This window comes from Prionailurus viverrinus, chromosome C2 (genome assembly GCF_022837055.1).
Source record: "Prionailurus viverrinus isolate Anna chromosome C2, UM_Priviv_1.0, whole genome shotgun sequence".
Lineage (NCBI taxonomy): Eukaryota > Metazoa > Chordata > Mammalia > Carnivora > Felidae > Prionailurus > Prionailurus viverrinus.
In genome coordinates, this window is record NC_062569.1 from 154451602 (window position 1) to 154479512 (window position 27911).

A 27911-nucleotide genomic window follows, 5' to 3' on the forward strand; every position below is an offset into this window, starting at 1 on the left:
GCTGGGGTACATTTTGGAGCTCAACTCCTATATTTCCATTTTCTCCAGGATCACAACCCTCTGCTTCCTGCCTTCCACTGCCTGGAAATGGTTGTATATATAAATATATATATATAAATATATATATATAAATATTTATATAAATATAAATATATATATATATATTACCAGTTTTATAGGTTTTTTTTAAATGATAGGTGGACAAATCCATTACCTGTTACTCTTCAATGGTGCCATTCATTAAATTTTTAAATTTATTTTTCAAGTTACTTGAACCAAAATCCACCTCCCTAAAATTTCTAACCATTTTTATTGGTTCAATCTTCTAGAATACCCCACAATGGCTCTTTATATACTGTTTTTAACATACTCCATTGGTGCAAAAAATCCAATTCCAATTCACTAACCCAAGGACTTTGATCTTGTAATTATCTCCTCTTTGTCTTTGCCACGTTTCTCTCCTCTCTACTGGCTCATTCCCATCAGCATGTAAGTTTCCCTTGTCCCATGTCCTCCTCCAACTACCCCACCAGTTTTCTGCCTCCCATCATAGCAATGTGTCTGAAAATATGAAAATAGTTGTCTTTTCTTGAATTCCCACACATTTATTCACCTCCCTGTCTGTTCCTTAGTCCTTCTAATTAGGCATTCACTGCAACCACACCACTCTTCATGGTCACAAACAATGTCCATCTCCCTAAACTCAATGGCCGATTCTTGGATTGCCTTTTTCTATTTCCAGTGGGATTGTATATACTTTGTTACCTGTGTTTCTTGATACATTTCCTAATTTGCTTCTATGACTTCATAGTCTGCTGGATTTCCTCTTACTTCACTGGCTTCTCCTTTTCCCTCTCTGTTTCCTTTGCTAATTCCTTCTCTTATTTTGGAACCTCAAATGTTGGGATGCCTTAGGTCTGGACCTTCTCGTTTCTCTCCCATGTCACACTGCTACTCCTCGCTTCTTCTTCACTTCTGTTAAAGACGCTTCTTTTTACTTTACTAAGCAAAAGGTGTGCTTCCTCTCATCTGCAACACTTACTTTCAGTATCTGACTGAAAATATATTGTCTTGCTCAGGGAAAATATGTTTTACAAATACAAAGTTGGTTTCTTCATATAAATTCTAAGTATACTTCAGTTTCTTTTGTTGGCCATTACATAGAAAATGCACTACCTTTCAGCCAGAAAGGAAGCAAGGATGTCATGGGGACAAGATTCAAAGACTGAGGAAAGCCACAGGCATCTGTTGATCAAGGAACAATCTGCTCAGATCTGCTCAGATGTTTGGAAGATAATGGAAATCAACCTCTCCCAACACTTACTCTGAGACCCCAATATTTGGAGACTTTAAAATGCCAGTAATCAACATTAACATAAGTCTTTAAATTTCATACAGTTGCTTTTACAATGTGGGTGAAAACTGTGCTGAGAGATGAATGCATACTGCTCTTGGAGAATCATAAAACCACATGTCTGTGCCCAACACACATTAGAGAATACTAGCTGCTCATTTTGCACATGTGGAGTGGAGCCTTCATGGGAATTTGGTGACTACAAGAGAGATGTGAAGTAGACTGGTGCCTACATTTTAGATGCATCGAGTCCCCTGCCAATATTTTCTACAAGCTGGACTACCCTATTTTAATTTCTTAAAAAAAATTTTAATGTTTATTTATTTTTGAAAGAGACACAGAGCATGAACAGGGGAGGAGCAGAGAGAGAGGGAGACACAGAATCTGAAGCAGGCTCCAGGCTCTAAGCTGTCAGCACAGAGCCTGACACAGGGCTCTAACCCATGAACTGCAAGATCATAACCTGAGCTGAAGTCGGACACTTAACCAACTGAGCCGCCCAGGCACCCCTGGACGATCCTATTTTAATTTCTAAATAAATACCACCCCACTTCGTTTAATTTGATGAATGTTATCATAGCTTTCTAAATTAATGAGAGGTCTGATGCTAAACAGAAGAGAGGAGCAAAACATATTTCTAAACTGAAACTAATTTTGCATTTCTAGAACTAAACTAAAAAAATACAGGAAGCTACTCTTTGCTATGTGTCAACTACACTTCAGTAAAACAAATAATAAAAAATAACAAAAAAAGAAAAGTTACCCTTTTATGATTCTTTGGAAAAGGTGTGATTTGACAAATGATATTCGACAAACATTATTTTTAAGGCCGTCAATCTAAATAATACTCTTATAAAAAGTGCCATTTAGAGTGAATGCAACACAGCAGGAGCTTATGGACTTTGGGGGCTAATTCAGGGAAAGCCTCACTCATCAATTAAATGCCACTCTCACTTCTTCCTGCATGCATTTCTTAGCTGCTAATTATTTGGAACTTCATATCTTAGGTAAATAAAGACTTGGTCTGGTGTTAGCGGAGTTTGTAGTTGGCTTCTACAGTTGTGAGTTTTATTTGAATGGGACGAGAGCAGATTCTGCAAAGTCTAATATTTTCACGTTATTGCAAGTGAATGCACTCCGTGAGCATCGTTGAATTTGACTGTGCTGATGCCACACATCCCACTAGCCTCTCCTTACCTCTCACGATCAGCTGGCTTTGGTGTTCCACAGCTGCTGCCTCATTCCGGGCTATGCAGGTATAGTTCCCATTGTGCATGAGGGAGAGATTGGAAATCCGCAAGGAGCTTGTGAAGTCAATGTTGTCGATGGTCACCCCGAGGCTCGCTGGGATTGGCCGGCCGTCCTTCTGCCAAGTGATCGTGATGGGTAAGTCCCCTGAGACCACAACACACGGGATAAAGACCCGCTGTCCAATGGAGAATCTTGGAAACTCAAAAGGTTGGATGAAAGGTGGAACTGAAAGAAAAGAAAACGTAACAGAGGAAAGAGGCTAATGAATTGCACGCACGCTCTACGTTCTCTTTTCCTTTTACCCCTTTGCGTGACATTGAAAGAGTAACAGAGTCACTTCCATAACATGTAAATACATGCACTGGGAGAAGAGGTGAAGTTGTGCCATCCCGTTACTTGAATTTTCTCATTGTTCTAAATGAAAAGCATGGCTTAATTTGTACTTTGGCAAACAAGCTTAATTTATTTCGACAAACTTTAAAAAATACCATAATCATTTTTGAATAAAAATATTTCACACTCTGTACTATTCATTGTGAAAGAGGCATTTGAGTCTGTGTTTTCCTTAGAAGCTTTTGAAAATGATGTGTACAAGAAAAGATTTCTCTCCCGTTTCACTAATACTACCGCAACAATTACTGTTCCCTCTTTAATGCATCCCATGCCTTGCTAATGGGTATACTTTAAGCCTGTTCAAGAAGAGATTCCACTTTCATTGTTAAACATGCTTTTTTAGGACTAATGCCCAACTAACAGCAAGTGTTAATGAAAAAGACTTATTTTATGTTAGGATAACCATGTCTTCATTCTATACCCTCAATTTTACACATGCCATGTGCATGACTTTAAATTATGGACTGTCCCATGGCCAATGTCCTGAGTTGCTGAGATGTGTTGCTAGTGAGGACAAGGTTATAGCCTTCAACCTGGCCAGCCATGGACACAGCCAAGCTCAGTCTGGAAAGCTCTTTTCTGATTTAATCTCCCTGATAAGCTTCTGTTTACCTTCTTGCCTCAGGACCACTCCTGGATGGTCTCACAGGGTGTCAGAGTCATAAAATGCTTAAAACTGAGCCAGAGAAGCCAACTTTGAATCCTACCATGGTTACTTCTTGGTTATGGGATCAAGGGCAAGTTATCAATATGCTCTTCCCATCGGCCTTATGGGGTTGTTATTCAGAGTCTCAAGTCGTAAAGAGGGAAACTTATTCAAAGATACTACTTTGCCCTTGGCCATAGGACTAGTACACTAAGGAGTGAGGGCTCAGATTTTACCAATTTTATTTCAAAAGTTTGGAAATATACAAGGTTGTAAACTGAGATTACTATGCATGCAATAAATCAGTTATTATACCAGATGGTTTTATATGAAATTATTAAATAGTAGGATATCTACAGTTTGTTCACTAAATCAATTATAGATACATTTCAATGATCAGGCTTGGGGAGATATAAGAGATCAAGCTGAGAAACATCTGAATGGACACCATCCATCCATTCATTCATTCACTCGTTCACACAAGAAGTGCCTACTGAGTTCCTGATATACGTGTGACAACACCGTGTGTGCTGGCCACACAGCAATGACCATAACACCTCGGTCTCTGTTCAGTGGAGCTTTCAAGCATAGTCATAGGCAGCAGATGTCAACAGAGCATAGCCGTGGCTATTCTGCTATTCCATATTATTATTACTCCTACAATATGCTTTCAAAAGCATTTGGAAGAGAGAACTCAGAACTGCAAATACAGCCAGAGTTAGACCGGTGAGTGAATAAATGGTTCCAGTTAGGTCTCACCAGAGAAACAAACAAACAAACAAACAAACAAACAAAAATAGCTTAAGGTACCAGGCGCATTCAATGTCAAAACTGGTGACAGCTGACAGTTTGCTGATTCTCAAGGTAAAGTTACAGCTGTGAATCTGCAACGAGTCAATCTGACACCAGGAGAAAAAGATCTTGGGATGAGGTTCTAGCTGGGGCTGGTAGAAACGATCAGGCTGGATTAGGCTGTGATTACTCATAGTTGACATTGGGTGGGGAAGTACCAACTTGTAGCAGACGTGCTCATGTTTCTCTAAATATTAACCCAAACGGCATAAATGTTTATTACACATGTACTTATTATTGACACTTAATAAACTATTTTTTTTTAAATAAAAAAGCAGCTACATTTCCTCTTATTTAGTTCCTTACACATAGGAACCTGAGTGTCAGTCCACTGAGACAAACGTAGGCACTCAGGAGCTTGGTGCTCATTATCTGAATTGTAGATCTTTTCTTTCTTTCTTTTTTTTTTTTTTTTTGAGATAAGAACTTTGAAGCCAGACTACCTGGGTTTAAGTCTAGCCGTGCTACTAAATAAAGTTTTTAACCCCTTCTCTGTGCCTTCACTTCCTTATCTGTAGAAGGAGGGGGCTGCCGTCAGGTGTGAATGAGTTAGCACGGAGTTTATGAACTTCCAATTTTAGTATATGTACTGTCGACGCGAGCACTGGGGTCTACAAACATCCGAGGACACCTGAATCCATTGCTTAGCATTGGTTCTATTTTGTAAGCCTTTCAGATGAGGAAACAGCAAAACAGTTAAGTTGAAAGGTCACTTGGCAAAGGAAAGGACTCCATTTCTACCAGTTATAGTAGGGAGAAGAAAAATAGGACTGACTTTCTATTCTCCAGATCAAGAAAGGTTAGACAGCATATTTTTGATTTGCCTATTAAGAACACAATATGTAGGATGTAGACTGTCAGTGATTATTCATTATGAGGATTTCTACTTCTAAATTTTTTTTAATGTTTATTTATTTTTGACAGAGAGAGAGAGAGAGAGAGAGAGACAGAGACAGAGCATGAGTGGGGGAGGGGCAGAGAGAGAGGGAGACACAGAATCCAAAGCAGGTTCCAGGCTCTGAGCTGTCAGCACAGAGCCCGATGCAGGGCTCGAACTCACAAGCTGTGAGATCATGACCTGAGCCAAAGTCGGACACTCAACTGACTGAGTCACCCAGGTGTCCCAAGGATGTCTACTTCTAAGAGCAAAAGAAAGTTCTAGAATAGAGACAGAGCAGGTACATGTTACTTTCAAGAACAGAGGCAAGAAGTAGCTACAGAGGAATCAGAATTTAAGAAGAATGCAAAAACAGATTCTGTCATTTAAAAGTTTCTGGAATTCATTGGTTTATAGAACTCTAAGGGATGTAATTATAGTTCTGGGAGTAAGTTTCAGAAATTTGAACCACAGAGAGACACTGCTGAAGACCTGTGCCTCCCATGCAGTGAAAGCAAGCACCCAGAAGCCCACATGCTCACCCTCACCTGCAGTGCTCAAAGGATAATCCCTTGCTTTCAACACTGTTTTTTTTTAATGTTTATTTATTTTTGAGAGAGAGTCACACGCAGAGTGCGAATGGGGGGAGGGGCAGAGAGAGAGGGAGACACAGAATCCGAAGCAGGCTCCAGGCTCTGAGCTGTCAGCACAGAGCCCAATGAGTGGCTCCATCCCACAAACCGTGAGATCACGACCTGAGCCGAAGCTGGACTCATGACCGACTGAGCCACCCCGGTGTCCCTCAACACTGCAATTTGAACTATCATAACACTCTTAGCAATCTCATTCTTAGCCCAAACCTGGTGCTGAGAATACAGACACACTGATGCGGGCTCAGTGAGAAGGCAGAGTTGGCAAGCAAGGGGGTGAGGGACCGGGCATAAACTTTATAAAATGTAGACACAAGAGCGCAAGATGCACAGCAGCTGGGGGACATTTTGAGCTGGGACAAACTGCCCTTCATCACCAGCATGGTCGCAATGAATACACAATCATAGTACATACCTAAAGTTGCATACTCCGAATTGTAAGTTATAGTTAATAGATTAACTATAGCCAGCCAAGAATGTCGCACCCAGCAAAACTGTTATTCAAAAACTGAGGAGAGACGGACTTTCCCAGATAGACAAAACAGAGGAAGGTTACCAGGGCTGTCCTGCAGGAGAACGTAAAGGAAATATCAACTTGAAATATCAAGGTGAAATAAAAGGACACCTGGGGCGCCTGGGTGGCTCAGTCAGCTAAGCGTCTGACTTCAGCTAACGATCTCAAGGTTTGTGGGTTCAAGCCCTGCGTCAGGCTCTGTGCTGACAGCTCGGAGCCTGGAGCCTGCTTCAGATTCTGTGTCTCTCTCTCTCTCTCTGCCCCTCCCCTGTGTGTACTGTCTCTCTCTGTCTCTCAGAAATAAATAAAAATGTTAAAAAAAATGTAAAAAGAGGACACTAGACTGCAACACATAGCCATATGGAAATATGCAGTTCTCTGGTAAAATTAAATCTGTGGGCAAGTATAGAATGCTGTATTTTGCAATTTTGATGTGTAAGTCCACCTTTAATTCTTGTATAGAATTTATAACACAAAAGCATAAAATCTGTCAAACTCTGTTAATGGATATACAACATATAGAAACATAATTTAATATAAGTGACATAAAGTGTTGAGCAGTATATCTGTAAAGGAAAAAAATAATAAAATAAAATATTTTAAAATATATTTAGGAAAAAAAACCACCCAAAAGAGTTAAAGATTTTCATGATGAAAAAGAGGATTTTGTTAGAGGGAAAAGTCATTTTCCCAGAAAAACGTCAAAATCAGGTTTGTTATTTGTTTTACTTGCCACATCAGGATGTACTTTTTAAAATGCAGACTAAACCATCAGACTGATTTGCGGATCATGACACTTTTCACCTCACTACATAGACTGCCTCTATTGCTTTAGCCATGAACACAAGTCTGCTGTATAAAATGCTTAAATTTTCTTAGAGGGCCCCAAATCTCTTGCTGTACATTTGTAAGTTATAAAATTAGAGGCAAAAAATAAACGAAGCGATTAAAAAGTGCTGGCAATGACTTTGGTGGAGCCAAACCCCCTACTTGAGACACATCACTTGCTGTATCTGGTCCATTAGATCACCTCTCAAGCTAAATTCTCTGAAATCTTATTTGACAGTGAAAGGTAGTAATATCACGGGAACAGAAATGCGGAATGTGACCTACAACAGGTGTTGACCTAACCTGCCCTCACAAAGCATATAAATATCTGCTAAATGTCACTAATTACCAGGTTTGTTGACTTCATTCTCTGTACTGGTGGGGCTCCTCTCTCCCAAGCAGTTAGGAACCATCAAGTGCAACCAAATGTTAATTTATAGACACTTACTCTTTCTAAAGTCAGGCTCATATATTTTTGTCTTGTCCCTCAAAAATTAGTTGTATATTCTTCTTTATGGGGAAAAAAAGAGCTGTTATTTTCTTCCCAGAGAGAAGTATGACATGAAAGATACATGGGTTGGGTGTTGGCGATCTTGGGTAATTTGCAGTGTTTTCCTCATCCACTTTCTTTAAGTCTGTGATTCAGTTTCTTCATGTGTAAGGTGATGATAAAGAGCACAATTCATGAGCGTTGGTGAGGGCTTCATGGAACACACAGGCACAGAGCCCCAGGGGTGCACAGACGCTGCTCAATGAGCAAGCATCGCCCTTTCTTTCCTTCTCCTACCATTTTTTTTTGGCCCCAGGGCCCACAACTCACTGGGAAAAAGCAAATATGTTACATGGATGTCAAGACGTATGGGGGCTGAGTTTGTGCCATCATATATAATTTGATCAACTCCACATTTATCATCTCTTTTCTAGTTGTGCTGTAATTCCCCATGCCTCCAGACAGTCTCAGGTTGGCAGCTTCTGGTCTCGGCTGCTCCAAGAGCCTACCTCAAGCCAGTCTTCTTGGTTACAGCAATGAATATTCTCATCTTCCCATGTCCTTTTCCCCGTTCTGTCCAACAAACTCTCTCTCCTTATCCTTCAAGAAGTTTTCTTGTTTTATATCTTGCCTGTTTCACAAAGTCCAAAAACTGCATCTGCGGATCCTGTCCATTATGGAAATGCAAAGCCCATGGCTGATCTCTGGGAGCTCAGTCCTGATTACACATGCACTTGAGGTGCCCACATGCCCACTGGAGATGCCCAGGACCAGCACAGGCTTACCGCCCCGTACCATCTGTTGAAATACAAGCTGTGACTCTAAAACGATGAGGCTGAGGAGCACGCGTTGTTGTGAGAGGAGCATGTCACTCAATTGTCTCTCCACTCCTAAGACTGATTATTTGTCCGATTCTGCTACTTTACAACATGCTTTGGATTCCAAAACTGTAGATTCCTAGCCCCAGGTGATGTAGTTCTCTGCTCTATTCACACCACTGGATTAAACTCTTCCTCTACCCGCTCCACGAGCCTGCTGCTAAGATCCTATAGAGGAAAGGGTCACAGTATGGCGCATGAGCATAGTAGTCTTTGGACATGCCTCTTCCCTTCAGTAGAATGACCCAGGAGGCAGAAGCTGTATCACGTTCATCCCTACTTCCCACATCCAGTGGAATAAATAACGTCTTGTAAGTCCTAATTGCATAATGGTTTTGAAAAATATCTTTTCCAGGTGACAATGAACATGTATTTACACTCTGAATGTTAGACAAGCCGGGAGTTAGGGAGTAGAAAGGAAAATAGATCCAGTATACAATAACGATGAGATGATAAGGACAAAAGTGAGGCTTTGTTTCACAGTCTGATTAGCGTAAGGGCCCCGGACTTCTGATTCGAGGTTGTGCTGAGCCATCTCTACTCCTACTGGTAGGGCGAATTGGGGAGATAAAGTCAAGATCTGGCCTCACTTATTCAGTTATGGCCATCTGGGCCAATGGAGCACTGCTATGTGAGCATGATCTCCTGAGCCAGAGCTGCTCTGGACTCACCATAAGTTAGGCTGTCAGTCCTGGGCCCATGCCTGCCAGAGAAGGACAGGCAGGAGGCCGAGATTCAGGAGGGCAGGATGTGTGAGTACGAAGGGCATTGTTGGGGCCAATAGATGCCAAAGAAACCAGAGGCTTCCAATTCACTGGAGACTGTGTGCCCCCAACTGACCCTACACTGGTGGAAACCTCATTCCTTGGCCGCCGGTCCTGGCCTTGCTTCCTTCCTGTTTCCCTGATGACCTCATCTGTCCCTCCACTCCAGATGTTAACTCCATGCTGCTGATTCCCCGATCTACATTTTCTTTTTCTCCCTAACTTTTCATTATATTTTATTTATTATTATTTATATTTTAGTTAGTTAACATACAGTACAATTTAGTTTCAGAAGTAGATTCAGTGATTCATCATTTACACACAACACCCAGTGCTCATCCCAACAAGTGTCTCCTTAATGGCCATCACCCATCTAGCCCATCTCCCCACCAACCTCCCTCCATGAACCCTCAGTTTGTTCTCTATCATTAAGAGTCTCCTGTGGTTTGTTTCCCTCTCTTCTCTTTTTCCCCACCACCCATACGTTCATCTGTTTTGTTTCTTAAATTCCACATATGAGTGAAGTCATATGATACTTGTCTTTCTCCGGCTGACTTATTTCTACATTTTTCAACCAAAAACTCCTTCGCAAGCTTCATGCCTGCTTGTTTAGATGTCTGCTAATATTTTCATCTTGATGTCCCAGAAGCATGTCAAATCCCAAACCAAAAGTGTCAGGTTTCCCTTAATCTAAGCTTCATGTTCAGTGTTTGTTCCTGTTAGCGCTTACAAAACCTCCCGGCTACAAGAAGCTAGGATAATAAAAGCCTTCCTCATTGTGCATTTCTCTTTATCTCCAGCCACGATCAGCGGGCTACGGTGTCTCTTCTGCTTCACTTCTCAGTATCTCTTGGTCTGGCTCCTTTTCCTCCAAACACACCACCATCATCTTTTATTAAAACCTTTTCCATTGCGCCCTAACAGGTCTCCCTAATTTTTTAATCTTTCTGCACTGCAACTGATCTTATAGACCTCCACCATATTAATGTCCTAAAACATAGTTGTGAGCACGTCCCTCTGCCTTAATTCCTTCACTGCTTTTAGGATCAAGCAGAAGGTAACAAACACTGCAACTTGATGCTTGTCTCTGTGCTGACTCATGCTGCTTGGGGATTCTTTGTTTCGGGCTGATTGACTCTGAGCATAGGGAACTATCCTCTGATCCCATTTCTGCCCCATGTCCCCCCAGGACCCCATGCCCACTCCCACCATCTTCTGCGGTGAACACTCAATTCCATTGCCAGCTGATTCGGAGACTTTTTCAGTCTCCAGATCCCCTTCGAGACCCAAGTCAGTTTCTCTTGGAGACTTCTTCTTGACTCCAGGCTTCCCATCCCACCTTAGCACCAGAACTGGTTAGATGTCCATCTTCTCTGTCCCTAAAAGACCTCCTGCATACACATTTCTTTGACGGTGTTGTGTTGAAATCGGTGTTTTCCTATTTGTCTATCCACTGCTCTCCCACGGCGAGCGGAAATATTTCTCATCCTGTGCTGCTCCCTTTTCAAGACATCTGGTACCTGCTGATACATAATGGTTATTTGTCTGCAGGTCCTTCCACTGACTGCAGCCCATTCACAGTAAATGCACAGATATTCCCTGAATAAATTCAGTAAGGCACAGGAATTGTGGTAGAGAGGGTCTCCTCTCTAAGGAAAGAAAAAAAAAGACAAACCTCAAGGTAACCTGGCTATACGTGTACATGACAACATCCCTCACCACCATGTAACATGAGACCACTTAATCAGATTGCATGTTTGTGTGTTACCATATATGGGAGACGAAAAGTAAAAAAATGTATAAAAAACACGCCGCATGGCATTCGGGGCTCAGTTCTTCGGGTAGGAGCCCAACTGAGCCATGCCGGCACAAACGAAGTTGCTTCCTGGAAGAAAAAGGCCTCGGTGTCATGACTCTCTGTGTGAGAATCCTGCTACAGAATCAAAGAACTAAAGAGGTCCTCCCTCTGGCTTACAAATTATCTTGATGACAAAAGTCTAGTTCGATTATGCTATCATCATACACTGTGATCCTTTTCATTTCTTATTTGAAATATTGGACTAATGTCACTATAGAAAGTGGGAGCAATTTAAGGAAAAATATTTTTAGGAAAAGCGTTTACGATGCACATCGATCGCTGTTTGGCATCTATTTAAGTGGTAGAAGTTGATGCACCCGGTGACACGTGGCCCAGATTCATTTTCAAGAACGAATGTGTGCCCCGAGTGCTGGGAGTGATGTCAGGCAGCACCCTTCAGTTATCAGCCACTCTGAAGACTGTTCCGGCTGCAGAGATCCATCTCCCCAAGGACAGACTCTTTCTGGGGTGGCCTACGTCCAATGACTGGCTGAAAAGGACAATTCTGCCCAACTCATGATGGCTCTGAAAGTCCTTTTTTCTCCAGAGCTCCCTGCAGGAATGGTAAGGCTGTCATCAGCCTGCACCACAGCTCCTCTCCTCCCTGTGCCCAGTCCTTCTTCCTCTCCCTCTTTCAATAGTGCTGGTTATTGGGACACACCTTGATAAACACCATACACACTAAAACCTCTCTCTCTCAGAGACTGCTTCCTGGAGAGCTGAACCTGCAACAGTCTCACTCACCTACAGTGAAAATTGATCTACTATTAATAACAAAACCAAATCTGTATGTAACATTGCCAGTATATACTCCATCCATCCATCCATCCATCCATCCATCCATCCGTCCATCCATCCACCCGTCCATCCATCCATGTTTTTATTCATTTCAGATTGTGACCAGAAGACAATTATCATGCATGCTGGGTTCTCTTTTAATGAGACCACTCTGTATTTGACTGAAAGTATCTTCCTTTCAGAATAGAATAGAAACATTCTGTCATTGATAGAAGCACAAGAAAAAAAATAGTCTAGAAGTGTAATTTTAAGATTGTTACTCATTACCTAAAACAATAGTCTGTGTTCCTTTGCTGGTTGGTTGGTTGGTATTCATTTCGGTATCCCAAGTTCAGCCGATGTTCAGAACTGAAATTTTGTCTATCCTAAGGGGTTATGGATATTCATAAGCTCACGAATATACGTAAAATAGAACTAAAATGAGTAAGAATCCAGTGCTAATACTGGAATCAGTACTCAAGAACTCGCAAAAGCCTCAACTCAGAAATACAAGAAAGCATGGCAAATATAAATCAAAACACACATAGGTATGAGTGCCCAAGCATATCTACATACTACATATATTAGGTAAAGTGTTCCTAGCACATGAGGCCTAAAGCAAAAGGTTCCTAAGCTGAGCACCTGCCAACAGAGTAGCTCAGTTGACATAAAAACAGTACAACTTCGGAAGAGTGCAGACATAAAAGTAACTCTTCTACAATGATTTTTAAACAAGGTATCTTGGACTGCCAAACTGTGATAACCATAGAGCCATAAATGTGACAACGTAAGGAGACAGGTAAGAGAAATAACTTTTTTTTTCCAAAAATTGCTTAAAACTACCAATTAAAGCCCATGAGAGTAAATACATTTAAAGCATTTCAGGAAGAAAAAACATCCTTAAGGCATAATGCGGAATCATAATGAAGAGAAACAGAAACTATTGTTCCCGTCAGCTAGGAAGATACAAATTAGACACAAAGGAAAGACAGACTGCTTGGAATTTAGGGATGTAAACACACTACAACCAACTCTGAGAAGGATGGCAGTGTCTCCTTCAAAAGCACTTTTCAAGAAGAACGGGTCACCTATGCTATCATCAACCCGTGGCTGGAAGGAGCTGGGTGGTTTCCAGAGGAGATTCTAGATCCTAGTCGTGTGAGCTGTTTCTTCTTGGAAGGTGCTTCATAGCCATAACCATATCATGTTGAAATAAATAGTTCATTTAACATTTACAAATGATGAACAACTCGAGAATCCATGAGAATTTCTGTATTTTACAATTAGGAGTCACCTTGGACCGAGGAGGGTGCCAGGTTGCTTTTCCCCCAGTGAAGGGCAGCAACACATTTACACTTGGTAATAAAACTGAGTAGACTGCATCTCCAATATTTAAAGAAAAGCTATTTGAATCATCATGGCTTCAAGAAAATGAAATCTAGGGGCACCCGCATGGTGCAGTTGGTTAAGCGTCCGACTCTTGATCTTGGCTTAGGACACGATCCCACAGTTCACGAGTTCAAGCCCCACATCAGGCTTTGTCCTGATGGTGTGGGGCCTACTTCAGATTCTGTGTCTCCTCTCTGCCCCTCCCCCACGTGTGCATGTGCTCTCTCTCTCAAAAATAAAGAAACTTAAAAAAAAAAAATGAAATCTAGCTCAGGTTTTATTAATCCAGATAGAGGAAAGACTCATCCAGGTGGATTGCAAGTACTTTGCTTTTGCTTATATAAATTATCCATGGAAGCCAAGCCATGTGGCTCTAACCAGACAGTGAGGCGACATGACAAGAACTGGCAAGATTCAAAAGAGCACAGGCATTCATTTTAAAACTTAGCTCCTGTTCCTTTTTTTCCAAGCAGCTGTTTTATAATGATTGTCAGTCATCTATTTACTTGAGGAGTATTTTCCATGACCCTGACTTAGAAAAGGTCACCCTTCTTCAGAAGCTTGGTTATCAATTACAACTGACTTAAAGTTGCTACACTTCTTGAGCAACAGGTCGAAATACGTCATGGTGAAACAAGGGTATAAAAAGGTAGTTACACCATTGCAATGAAGCTGTAAGTCAATTAAATTTCTTTGACAAATTTCAGGGCACTGAACTAGTGATATAATGAAGGAGCAACATGCTTAAATGCCTGAAAATAGACAAACAGCATATTTGTTTTGGTAGTCCGTCCACACAATATTCACATCATCGTAAATTTGCAGAACTGATTACACAGACAGTTCTCCACGTAGTCAGACCAGATGTGTGTCCATGCATCAGTCTCTGGAACTCTCTGTGTCAATTTCTTCATGGTGAGGATTCACACTAGATGGGCATCAGCAGTGACATGTTCTGCGTCTTTGAGTGAAAGGTAGAGTAAAACCCTCTGGGTTTTGTTATCACTTATAGACAACTTGAACAAGTCAGGTCTGCAGAACCAAGGTATGCTGTCCCCGCGCCTAGATCAATATACAACACAAGCAACTGATTCTTTCTGGAATAAATTAACAAATTCTGTGACTGAAGTGAATAGCTAGGGCAAAGAACTTCATCTGTATGGAAATACGACTGCGGCATATTTATGACCATTTAGCCTAAACAGATCATATTATAAATCTAATTACCAGTACTGGAGTGAGTCTATGTAGTTCTAAGTAAAAGCAGAGAACAGGAAATAGAGATTAAATGGAAAATATGGGGCTAACAATGTAATTAAAATCTAAAATAACCTTTGATATCAGATTAATTAAAATAAACATACAGGTGTTAAACCTGTGTCAAAAGTCACACACGTACATGCACACGCACATGCACACACATACATGATTAAAACTTAGATCCAGGGGCGCCCGAGTGGCTCAGCTAGTTAAGAGTCCAACTTCAGCTCAAGTCATGATGTCATGATCTGTGGGTTCAAGCCCCGTGTCGGGCTCGGTGCTGACAGCTCAGAGCCTGGAGCCTGCTTCAGATTCTGTGTCTCCCTCTCTCTCTGCCCCGCTCCTGCTCATGCTCTGTCTCTGTCTCTGTCTCAAAAACGAACAAACATTTAAAAAAATTCGATCCAAACATCATAAAACAAAAGGCTACAGAAAAACAGGAGCTAAAGATGAGAAAAGATCTCCTAGGAAAAATGTGAAACAAAGAAGGCAAGAAGAGGAACTTTTGAGTCATACAGTAGATAATTGAAGACAAAAAAAAAAACAACAAACAAAAACAACCCAGAGATTATGACAGAAAATAGGTAAATCAACAATTATACTTAGTAATATTAACACCCAGTTTAATAACTGATCAATGACGGGGATAAAGAAAAGCTAGAGATGACACATAACACAACTATTAAATGTAATCGAACACATATACACAGATTTACGACCAACAAATGTAAGAAGAAACATTTTTTTTAATGGATAAGAGATCCACAAAGAAAGCATTAGCACATGTCACAAAACTAAGACTGTCTGTGATGACACCACCGTCGGATCTCGGTATATGGAGAAGAGTGGAAAGTATGGGTCATTTAGTTAATGGTATTGGGAAACCTGTCTCAATATATAGAGAAAGAAGAAACTGACACCCACTTCTATTGTATCTACAGTTCTCAACGTGGACTAAAGACCTAAATGTGCACAGTGGAAATATAAACATAGAGTGAACATAGAAAATAGTGTAGGAATAGATCTTCCATGAGCTCAGGGACTTCTGAATCAAGACCCCATGGAAGACAACTGAGAGGCAGCCGTGAAAAAGGTACTCACAACCATTTCTATGTAATAAGAGATTCAAATTTACATGGAAGAATTACAGCAAAGCAGGAAAAAAATCGCAGGAAAAATGATGTCAAGGTGGGCCAAGGAAATTCACAGATGGAATACCCAGATATCTAATAATGAAGAGTTTGATGCTCAACGTCAGTAGTAATGGAATAAAAGCAAATTAAAATAAAATCCACAGGCATTAGATCTGCAACACTTTGAAAGGCAGATAATATCAAGCACTGGCACAGATATAGGGAAATGTGGACTCTTGTGTGTGGCTGGTAGCAGCCTAAAGTGTGTTTTGGAGGGCGCTCTGCAGTCATTAGTGATACCAAGTTAATATCACACAGGGGCATATCTACTAGAATATTCATCGTAGCACGAGGCACAGTGTCAAAGGGCTGGGGGACAACAGCAAAAAGGTTTACTTTGCATGCTTTAATATACATTTATATGTCTATCTTTTTTTAAGTTTTTATTTAAAACAAAATTTTTTTTGTTTATTTATTTTTGAGAGAGAGAGCGTGAGCGGAGGAGGGGCAGAGAGAGAGGGAGACACAGAATCGGAAGCAGGTTCCAGGCTCTGAGCGGTCAGCACAGAGCCCGACACGGGACTCATACTCACAAACTGTGAGATCATGACCTGTGCTGAAGTCAGATGTTTAACCAACTGAGCCACCCAGGCGCCCCCATTTATATGTCTATCTCAATAAGGGCATTAAAAAGTAGATTTAAAATAAGTATATTAAGTACACACATAAATAAGTGCACACATAAATAAATACACACATAAATACTCAGTAGACAGCTTCCGGGGAGGTAGGGGGTCAGCTGTTCGGTGCCACCCTGGAGGGAATAATGGGACCAGAGAAAAAGGGAACAGCTAGAGGAGGCAGATTTGTATCCAACAGGAGGAAGAACTACGGTGATCGTGGGCTGTGCAGAATCAGGACGGGCTCAGAGCCTAGGGTGGGGCACTGCACAAGTCTGTGCAGACAGAGTCGGGAAAAATGCAGGTTCAGTCCAGGGCAAGGTGAGTATCACACGGTAGTCTCATCTAGGTGAACTCCACATTCATTAATATCCCTAAGGATTTACCTTTGTATCATCTATTTATGCATATGCAGGCATCTCTTATATATACTCAAATATGTCTATCTATATATGAATAGTGTGTGTGTATATATATATTTAATGATCTTAAATAATTTTAATTTTTAAATAACCTCCTTTCTGTGCTTCATGCCCAGCAGAGAGGCCAATTCAGGTCTTGAATTCATGACCCTGTGATCAAGACCTGACCTGAGCTGAATTGGAAGCTTAACTGACTAAGCCACCCAAGCACCCAATGCATATAAATATAAATATAAATATTTATGCATGATTTTAACTGATGCATATATTTTATGTTTATATATAAGTATAAATAAAATGCACAAACATTATTTTATATATCACATGTGCACAAAGTTATATAGTTATAATATGTACCAATCCACATGAAAGATCCCACTGCATGATTTTGAATAATTGAGAGGTGGGTTTTTTTTTTCCTGACTTAAAATATTATCAGAAAAATATTACTTAAGCACAACCTGAGGGTCTTTTACTGTGTGCTGGATATAGGTACAAGTACACTTGTGTATGTTTGCAAAGAGACTGATTACGGGCTAGGCAGGGAAAGTGCAATAATTTTCTTGTCATCCTTTCTTTTTTTCTCATGCCTACATAATTCTCTCCTTCTCCACGTTCCCATGTTTAACAAGCCCCAGTATTGCAAAATATTATTTCTTCCACAATCTTAGCTTTAACTGAGTAAAAGCCTGCATTCTTTGACTTCGTAACAAAGCCAATACATAATCTTTTTCCTTTTCTTCTACTGAGAGAGAAACAATTTGGGGTGTCATTTCTAAAAAAATCTAACGAAGGATTCCCTTGAAGAAAGGTACCAGCTTCGTTTTCCAGAATCAAAGGGGGGATTACAAGGTCTTCCACCTCCAGGACAAACCTGTCTGAAGAAGACAGTCAAGCTGACTTCAGAGCTCAATTCTGACATCCTAACCAAAGGAGAGTCATTCTCTCCTGCGGGAGCTTGAGAGCGTAAATCGTCAGCCAGGGGAGTGAATGCAGCCAACTGCACCCATTAAACTCCTCCTTGGTAGTTTATTAAGGGGGGGGGTGGTACAAGTCCCCCACCTCATCAGCCTTCTTCAGTCACACTGGGAGTCACCAAAAGAATGTAAATCTCCATTTGAAACCACAAAGTCCCACAAAAGGAATGCACATTTACCACCTTACCCTACATTCCTCTACTAGGTCTATTTTCTCCCATATTATTCATAAGAGAAACTATACCTTCCCTAAGCAGTTGCTGAAAATCAGTGCAAAAATTTTGTGAATGACAACAGTCTAAGGCCACGCGAGACCCAGCAAATAGGACCCTACATTCAACGCCGCTCAACTTTAATGAGGCACCTGAAAGAGAAAACTAGCCTGGAAATGCCGCATTTCCCCCCAAACAATACTAACAATGACCCCAGCAGCAAGCGGAGCTGATAAAGAGAGAAGAACATCATCCCTGACAGAGGTGGGTCCCGAGGCTGGTTGGAACAACAGAGGGGCAAGTGTCCGGAGTGGATGCCCCTGCCCATGGTGCCGCGCACAGAGCCGTGCCTCTTCCGGGGCCAAAGGGGCCAAACGGCATCAGCTGTCAGGAGCCCCCGAAGAATGATGTCATCGGCAGGCAGATTCCCGACTGCTCGCTCAGAGATGGGAGGCGAGCCCCATTTTTAATTCAGCCTCCACCTCCCCAGCTGCACCCACAGCAGCACTAGCCAGATCGTCGTGGCCACAGAGCAGGTGCAGGGGAGGACAAAGAGCTGTGCTGGGGGCAGAACGAGTCAACTGGTGCAGAGCCTTGTCCCTGTCAGGGAGCAGAATGCAAAAGGTCTCTACGGTCAGGCCGGAAACACTGCCAACGGCGCCTAATTCTTCTGAAGCAGGGCATGAGAAAGGCGTGTCTTCCATTAGGATGGGAAAGTGCCACCACGATCACGGTGAAATGAACTAAGGGGGAGCTAATGTCCGTGATCGCTCTTGTTGTGTTTTGAGCATCATCATCTCATCTCATTATTGGCCAACACTGATTTTTAAAAACTCATGAAAAAGCATTGTGAAAGCCTGATGCTCCTCAGTCACCTTGACCTCTTACGGTGTTGACTGTCGCTCTCTACTCATTGGAGCCCTCCAAACCCATGTTCCAAAGTCCCTGTGGTCCAAATCCAGAATGGTGGTCCAGAGGCTGTCAACCAAACCTCACTCTCCAAAAGCCCTTCCCAAGCCATGACTACCGTAGGCTACCTGTCTCAGCCTCTCGGTCACCCAGGCGAGGACTTCTGGAGTCGCCTCGGGTCCTTACCCACCCTCACTTTCCAAATCCATTCGTCCTTTTCCTTCTCATCACTGTAACTAGTTCTCATTCTCTCTCTTAAATTAAGCCCTCAATAACCTCGTGCCCTTCCTAATTGTTAAATAATCTTCTTTCTTAACTTTTCAAGGAGCTTTCTTCTTGGGTTCATTGCCTTGATCTCCTTCCCCTCCCCCGTGGCCTCCCACTGCAATGCCGATTGCTTTTCTAAGGCCCACTACAGGGCTGCACTGGAATCCAAAGACGTGTATTTGAATCCCGAATACATTACTGGACAGCTTTGAGCAAGCCTCCCGCACGCTCTTAATTCCGCTTCTCTGCTCATGCTTTATGTACATTACAGAGTCACTGTGAGCATTAATTAAGGTTACACATATGAAAGTGTTTGTAAACTATAAAGTTTTATATAAATATAAATAGAAGGTGACATTTTTATGTAGCAGCCAATTAACTTTCCTGGCAGTGCTGGTCCCTAGCAATTAAAACACTCAATTAGGCACTGTTCAAGTTCAATGTGGCACCTAAAATGAGGAAGAAAAAGCTTTGAAATGTGTTAAATATAACCCTGCTTGTTAAATTGAAATGAAGTGAAGGGATTTTGACTTTCATTTCTCCCTACATGCTCGAAAGCAGCACAATGGTGCTTCTAGTTGGTTAATATAATTCAGAACCGCTTACGTTTTAGGTATTATCAATAGTTAACGTGGTGTTTAAATTGATCTTTGAAGTTTGTTTTTTTTTTCAAAGTTGTAGGTCAATGCTACAAAATAAGCAAAGGGCCAAGACTATTAGCAAAAAGGACATGGCTGGAAAATAATATTGCTTCCAAATGTTGTTGAAATAAACGCACACAGACGCACACCACCCCTCCCACACACACAATGCTTTCAGTGTTTAAAAAAAAAAGAACCTCCTGGAAACAAGACAGAAATGGTGTGGCCCCCCAAGTTTGTGGCATTATTGACAGCAATGAGTGTGCCCACTTTCCAAGGAAGCCGACGTGTGAGGGATCACACTTGCTCTTCTGAAATTATCCGAATAAAATATTCACTGTGCAGTCTAACCAGAAAGGTAATCGAGCTGTTATTTATATAAATAAGAAAAGACTGTCTTTCAATCCTGATTCACAAAGCAAAAAAATCTGTCTTTTCCTATCATTCAGTTGATTTCTTATCTCTTCCCTTATCATAACCTTTATCTTAATTGAAATCAGTAAAGGTTATTAATTTTTTAAAAGCATTGATAGACCACAATCCCGGCCACTGGAGTGTGACTTAATTTACATATTTCATTTCAAAACATTTTAAAATCCAAATGTAAATGTTCAGAAGTCAATTCGGTTACAACCTTTCTAATAACATCTGAGGAAAGGCTAAAATTGCTCATGGTGTATAATTACTACTATATATTGAAAGTTAGAAGTCATCTGAAGCAAGAAATGCAGGTAGTGTCTTAAACTGAATTACTCTAAATATTTTTGCTGCAGTGCAATGCAGGTAACTGTGACCAATGAATAAAAAAATGAAAGGGGATGTCAGGTGATACATAGAAACCCAGAATGCATTATTTTTCATCTGGGAAGTCCCACACAGACATACGCCGGCTTATCCTCGTACACCCAGCCTGCAATTTCCTCCTTTGGTGTCTACAGTTTGATCTGTCAACACAGAAGAGATGAAATTAAATAAAAGTAAAGGGGATGTGCTGGAGTACTGATAGCCGACAACTGTATTTAGTTCACAAGATGCTCCTCTTAAAACATGCTTTGAAGCAACGACTAACCAAAAGTCTATACTCTCTCCTCTGCCAAGACATCTGTGCGAAAGGCTATACACATCCAAAGAACACCAACTCAACACCTCTTTGAGCAAGTTCAGTAGTCCAGGCTTCTTGGCAAACCCATTGTTAAGGTTTTTCCCATCAAATGTTTGTTAGTGTGTGATAGTCTCATATGGTGGGCTCCATGGAGATGTAACCTGTCATCCAGAAGGCTACTATCAGAGACTGCCGGGGACGTCTCCTGCTTTGTTCATTTGTCTATTGTAGGTTTCATCAAGACCTGCTTGGTTTCAACGTCATCCCGCATCTAGAGGGTTTTCTGCTTTCTTCGTCCCCTTGTCCGTCTGACTTCCTGCGGCACCTGACGTCTTCCTTCCACCTGGCCCCTTCCCCCATGCTTTCTATCAATGGTCTTTACTTGGCGTTTGCTGCCTAACATTATTCTTCTGGCCCTGGGGCTGGTTTCCTTCAGGGAGAATTCATAGCTATTGGACAGAACTTATTTTCTGAGGTGTTGACCTGCTTGGGGGCCTTTGTTTACCGAGCACATTTTACTAAGTAAAGCGAATACACATTCAGAAGTCATGATCAGCTCCGTTCGTGTTTTAATTCACTATCTTGAGACAGCTTGCAATGTCTGTTGCTTTCATGTCCCTCTTTCTTTAGATAAGTGCAACCTTCTTCCTGGTGTGGAGGTATGGGGGTAAGTGGGCAGCCTGTCCAGGCACCCCATAGGTCTGCTCACAGTGACTGGTCCAGGAATGGGTGGTGGCCTATTCCTGGGAGGGAGCCAGAATCCCTCCCTACAAGTTTCCTATGTGGAACCATTGGGGAAAGGGCGTGTGAGCCCAGGGACACTCAGGGCCAGTTTTCTTGCCGAATGGAAGGGCTGCTCAGAGGGAACGAAGCCGATGTGTAGAGGGAAACACCAAAGAATCAGAAGCTTCAGATGGTAATTAAAGGTCTAGACCAGGCCTCCCCCAAGGCCTACGTTCTCTCTGTCCCTCCCAAAGTTTAGTTCAATACAACCTTGACCTCCACCCCTACCTCCCCTATACACTGTAGTAGTTGCTATTAAACCAGTCTGATTTGAGCTCCTACGCTTTGCAATCGATAGGATCATGGTTGATACGCTGATCTGTCCTCATTGAGGAAATTTAAAGATACAGATTTAAATTTCAAACAGTTCTTGGGGCGCCTGGGTGGCTCGGTCGGTTAAGCGTCCGACTTTGGCTCAGCTCATGATCTCATGGTCCATGAGTTCGAGCCCCGCGTCGGGCTCTGTGCTGACCGCTCACAGCCTGGAGCCTGTTTCATATTCTGTGTCTCCCTCTCTCTCTGCCCCTCCCATGTTCATGCTCTGTCTCTCTCTGTCTCAAAAATAAATAAACATTTAAAATAAATAAATAAATAAATAAATTTCAAACAGTTCTTGTACGAATTTCCATCAGACTTTAGCTTCAGATATTTGGTGAACTAAATTTACTGTGAGTCTAACTAAGGGATTGATAAATCTGTCTATATGAGTGAAAATCTGCAGTGAGGTACACAGTCTCCTGATGGTCACATGTAGGCTCGTGTCTTACACATTATTTATTCACCGATGTCTCCAAATCTACTGCTTAAGATTCCACTGTCCTAAATTCCACTCTTATCTATCCAACTGTCTATTTAGTGGATCCACTTAATGTTTCAAGCTCAGTACATCCAAAAGTAGACTCCTGATTTCTTCCCTTAAATTGCTTCACCGCATCTTCTCTTGGCTCAACTGACAGAAGCACTAGTCTTTCCATCGCTCAGGCCCAGATGTTATCCTCTTACACCTGCATCCGATCCATCAGGGGATCCCATGGAGGAGACCTTCAAAATATATCCAGAATCTGTCTTCTCCTCACCCCCTCTCTGTCCCTTCTGGGCTTCAGCCTTTTCTCAGCAATAGAAGTCAGGCATACCCTTTTACAACCCAGGCCAGGTGACATCTCTGTTTAATCTGACATCTCTGATCACCCCTCCATCTCACTCAAAGGAAAAACTCAAACCCTTTGAGCCCAGCCCTGGTCCTACATGAGAGGACCCTGCTAATTCTGACCATACCTCTACCCTGTGTCCACTTTGTTCCTGCCATATTGCCTCTCTACTAGTTCTCTAGGTTTCCAGGCCCACCCCTGACTATTTGTGTTCCCTCTGCCTAGAATGCTCTTTGTCCTAGGTATATGTTTGGCTATCTTGCCCACCTCCGTGTCCTTGATCAGATGTCAGTTTCTCAGAGAAGCCTTCCCCAACCTCCCTGTAGCAGTGCAGATCCCAAATCCCTTCAACTTCCCCACCCACTGACAGCTATTTCTCACCAGGCAACTATAATGAAATATTGCACAAAATAATATGTTCCTTCTTTCATTTGACAATCCTCGCCAAGAACCTGAAAATGATTATTCTACATAATATATCCTTAGAAGAAAAGAAATTCTTGAAACCAAAACTATCTGATTTGTTTTCTAAAATGATCGATACTTTGGTTATTAAGAGCCAATAAATTCTCCTTTTGGGTATAAGCCAGTTTGAGTCAGTTTCTGTCACATAAAATTAAAAGGATAAAGATTAATACATTGATTTCTGCTTGTCGAGAACATTTTAAGAATATAAGTGAATAATTCAAATGGTCTTTGTTTGAATTTATGTCTCCTAAAAACCTGACATTAAAATATCTGTATCCATTTATCTAACGGTCACACTCCTGGCAATTTTTCCTGAAATAAATCATCTTACAAGTAGATAAAGGCCAATGCATAGAGAAGGGCATTTGACACATCATTCAAAATGGTTAAATATTAGAAATAAATGAAATATTTATTTAAGAGTCTCTTATGGTTTGCTTCCTTCTCTAGGTTCTCTATCTTATTTTTCCTTTCCTTCCTTCCCTATGATAATGTGTTGTGTTTCCTAAATTCCAAATATGAATGAAATAATATGATATTTGTCTTTTCCTGCCTGACCTATTTCCCTCGGCCTAATACACCCTAGTTCTATCCACATTGTTGCAAATAGCAAGATTTCATTCTTTTTGACTGCTGATGCACTGGATGTTATGTGTAAGTGATAAACACTGGGTACCACTCCTGAAACCAACACTACACTGTATGTTAACTAACTTGAATTTAAATAAATAAATTAAATTTATATTCTGGTGGCAGCTAATTTAGAAAGAAAGAAAGAAAGAAAGAAAGAAAGAAAGAAAGAAAAGAAAGAAAGAAATATTTAGCACCAAGATATTTTCCAAATGTAATCTGAAGACCTCTGGGGATCCCTGAGAACATTTTAGGGAGATGGCAAAAAGATAATCATTTTCACTGTAACACTAAGGTATTATTCACCTTTCTCATTGGGGTGACATTTGCATAGATACACAAAAGTAACGGTGGGTAAGACTGCTGGGGCCTTCACACAAATCATGGCAGTGACACCAAAATGTACTAGCTGTCACTGTGTTGTTTACCACCACACAGTCCCAATTTTTGTCAAAAGCAGTTTCTAAGGACACTTTATGGAGCCATAAAAATAATAAGCCCATGACATTTCCAGAGTTCTATGCTCTGTGTAACAAAATGGGGAAAATGCACAAAGCACTTGATCTGTCTGCTGAGCAGGAAGGTTGTCTTGAAGCAAAGTACTTGTGCACTTGTCTGAGTTACAAGCTCAACTAGCCACTCTTTTCATGGAATTCCATTGTTTCCACAGAGAATGGCTGCCTAAAAGCTATAGCTATTCAGGCTTGGGTAACTAGCAGACATTTTCCTAGAAAAAAAAGAAATAAGCCTGTCACTCCTATGATCACAACTGACTGTATTTGCTGCAAACAATGAACTGAAACTTTCAAGCAAAAGAATACACTTTTGTAAGACTTGTATCTGTCACTATGAACTCGACAGCTTCCCAAAACTGAAATACTTTTCTGATGAAACCATGGTGATATTCTGACATTATTATAAATTGTGTCAATGTTTCAAAAATCTACCTAACTCAGCAAACCAATAATTTCCAAATGATCAACTTACTATGTTACAAAACAATGTGTGGGTAAGACATTCATTCAGATAGAAAATGAATTTTAAGACAGCAAAGCACCAAACATTCATTGATGTAGCTTCTAATTCTCCAATGCAGCTAATATTTAAGATACTGACATGTTTTAATTCTCTACATTGTATTATACTTTCTGGTTTATTTGCTTGTCTTGTTTGTTTACTCTTTGTCTCTCATGATTGGAAGGAGAGTTCAACAGGGGAAGAAACTTGTCTACCTTCTTCATCACTGTTTCCCTCAATGCCTGGAGTAGAGCCCAGCATCAAGCAGATGTTTCAGGAATGGCAGTTGAAGAAATAAATTCAACTACAAAATGAAGTTTTATGCAGCTATCACAGTCTGGTTTACCAAGAAATTCTAATGATCTGAGAAAAGTCTTAAGATATGTGGCTATTTTTAAAAGATTCAAAATTATTAATGTGAAATTATGCCTAATATATGTTACATATTATATAACATATATGATATAGTACACAGATTATATGTGTGCATGCACATCTGTGTGTGTGTGTGTGTGTGTGTGTGTGTGTGTGTGTGTGCGTGTGTGTGTGTGTGTGTGTATGTGTATTTATAGGTGTCCTGGAAAGGTAAACTAACAAGGTTTATAGGGGAAAAAGGTTGGGGAAGGCCATGGAAAACTTTGTTCATCCCCCAAAGCTCATCCTGGTGAACCAAGATGTAAAGAATCATTTAAAAATCAAGGAATTTTTCTGTGGAGCTCATTAATCATATAATTCCTATGTTGTTGTTTTGACCTGATCATCTATTCAACATGAGAAGTCTGTTTGAAGTCTTGATCTGTTACAGAAAACCTCTTCTGGTAGGATTCTGCAAGAACGTGCTTTCAGGATTTTTTAGGAAAACAAAGATTCAGATGGTTCTCAACTTAGGATGGTTCAACTTCTGATTTTTCCACTTCACGATGGTGTAGAAGACGAGTGCATCCAGTAGAAACTGTACTTTGAATTTTGAACCTACACCCTCCCCCCCCCCCCCCCCCCCCCCCCCCGCCGCCCAGAGCTGGTGCTATGCAGTAGATACCCTCACGTTGATGCTAGACGACTCCCAGTCAGCCAGCAGTCACAGGGGTAAAAAACCCAAACGGACAACCATACTTCACCCACACAACCTTTCTGTTCTTCACTTTCTGTACCGTATTCAATACATTACAGGATATAGCCAACATTTTATTATAAAGTCAGACTTGCATTGCATGATTTTTGCCCAACTGCAGACGAATGTTACTGTTCTGAGCATGTTTCAGGTAGGCTAGGCTAAGCTACGAGGTTTGGTAGTGAGATATATTGAATGCATTTTCGGCTTACTACACTTTCAACTTACAATGAGTTTATTGGGACGTAACCCCATCGTAAGTGGAGGAAGATCTACATGTGTTTTAAAATGATCTGTCGGACAACTAGGTAACGAAGCCAATGATCTCTCTCTCTCTCTCTCTTCTTGTGGTAATACTGACAACACATGTCCTCTGGAAAACCAAACCAAAAATTCCACATGAAAAGAAAATCATATCAACCACAGCTCTTGATGCAGGAGTGGATGCATCGAGGAGTCAAGAGATCAGAACATGTGAGGTACTCTCTCCTTCCTGTTTTTGGAACTGTCCTACTGTAAACATGCAGCTTCTAAGATCCCCCCTGTTCTTCATCATCCCTCTGGTGAAAGAGCTGAGTAAGGGCAAGACGTGTGGGGACAGGGAGAACAGCCTTACCTTTGACCGTCACGTGGACACTCTGGCTGGTGGAGAGCTGCGGTTGAACCAGCACGTTGCACGTGTACTCTCCCTCATCCACTTCCTTTTGCACATCTGAGAGTTTTAGAGTGCCGTTGTTCTCAAATGCCACTTGGCGGTGGTTGAAAGGAAGCAGATTAGAGTTCTTGTACCATTTGATGGAGTAATACGGATAGCCAATCACACGGCAGTGGATGTACGTGTCCCGTCCTGCGATGGCCGTGATATTTTTCATTGGCCGAATGCTTGCAGGCCCTAGAGAGACACAAAGGGACTCTTGAAAATAATTTAAGGGTACATCTCATGTGTGGAAACGGGTACACTTTTCCTTGAGTAAAAGAAAAACAATGTAGATTATTTTCACGTGAAAAATATCTTTTTCAACTTTTCTATTACACGATCTTCTCTGCATTTGGATTCTTCTACTGAGCAGTCCTTCTTTTTCCTTTTAGTTTCATTACTTTCAAATGGATCGAAGGAGTGTTAAATACTCTAAGTATCAACTACTTCTATGAAAACGTCTTGAATTACAAGAGAAGAGGCAATTTCTTCAACAAAAAGTAATTAGTCCACCCTGAACAATCATGCCGTTTTTTGTGAAAACACTGGGAGCAATTCAATTTTCAAACTCTCTCTATGACGTAGGTTTATCAAGATGGAGGTTATGCCATGGTGCACTATGAATGTAAGTTAAAATACCAGGTACATGGAGCTTTACCATGAATGTGGAAGAACAGAAGAGGAAGAGGAAGGAAAAGAGCGTGCAGAGCATAAACCGAGAAAGAAAAGATCAAGTGGACAAATCGAAGAGTAACAAAGAGAACAAGCTGACTGAAAAGAACAAAATGCCACTTCCCACATGAACCCAATCGGGGCCATTCTGGAGCCGAAAGGAGAGGGTAGGAAATGGGAAGCAACGGCGAATCTGTTTTCGGCATTCCGAGACTCAGCTCAGGGCATGCAGAAACCTTCTTCTCCACTACAGTGAGTTAG

General features: G+C 41.3%; 1 protein-coding gene across 1 annotated transcript in view; it reads right to left on the reverse strand.

Annotated features, from left to right (window-relative positions):
* Positions 1–27911, reverse strand: part of DSCAM (DS cell adhesion molecule) — a 632639-nt gene that overhangs the window by 263302 nt on the left and 341426 nt on the right. The window contains exons 8-9 of the mRNA XM_047874074.1: positions 26898–27173; positions 2552–2830 (exon numbers count right to left, since the gene is read on the reverse strand). Of these exons, the coding sequence (XP_047730030.1) occupies positions 2552–2830; positions 26898–27173 (555 nt within the window). The remainder of the gene's footprint in view (positions 1–2551; positions 2831–26897; positions 27174–27911) is intronic.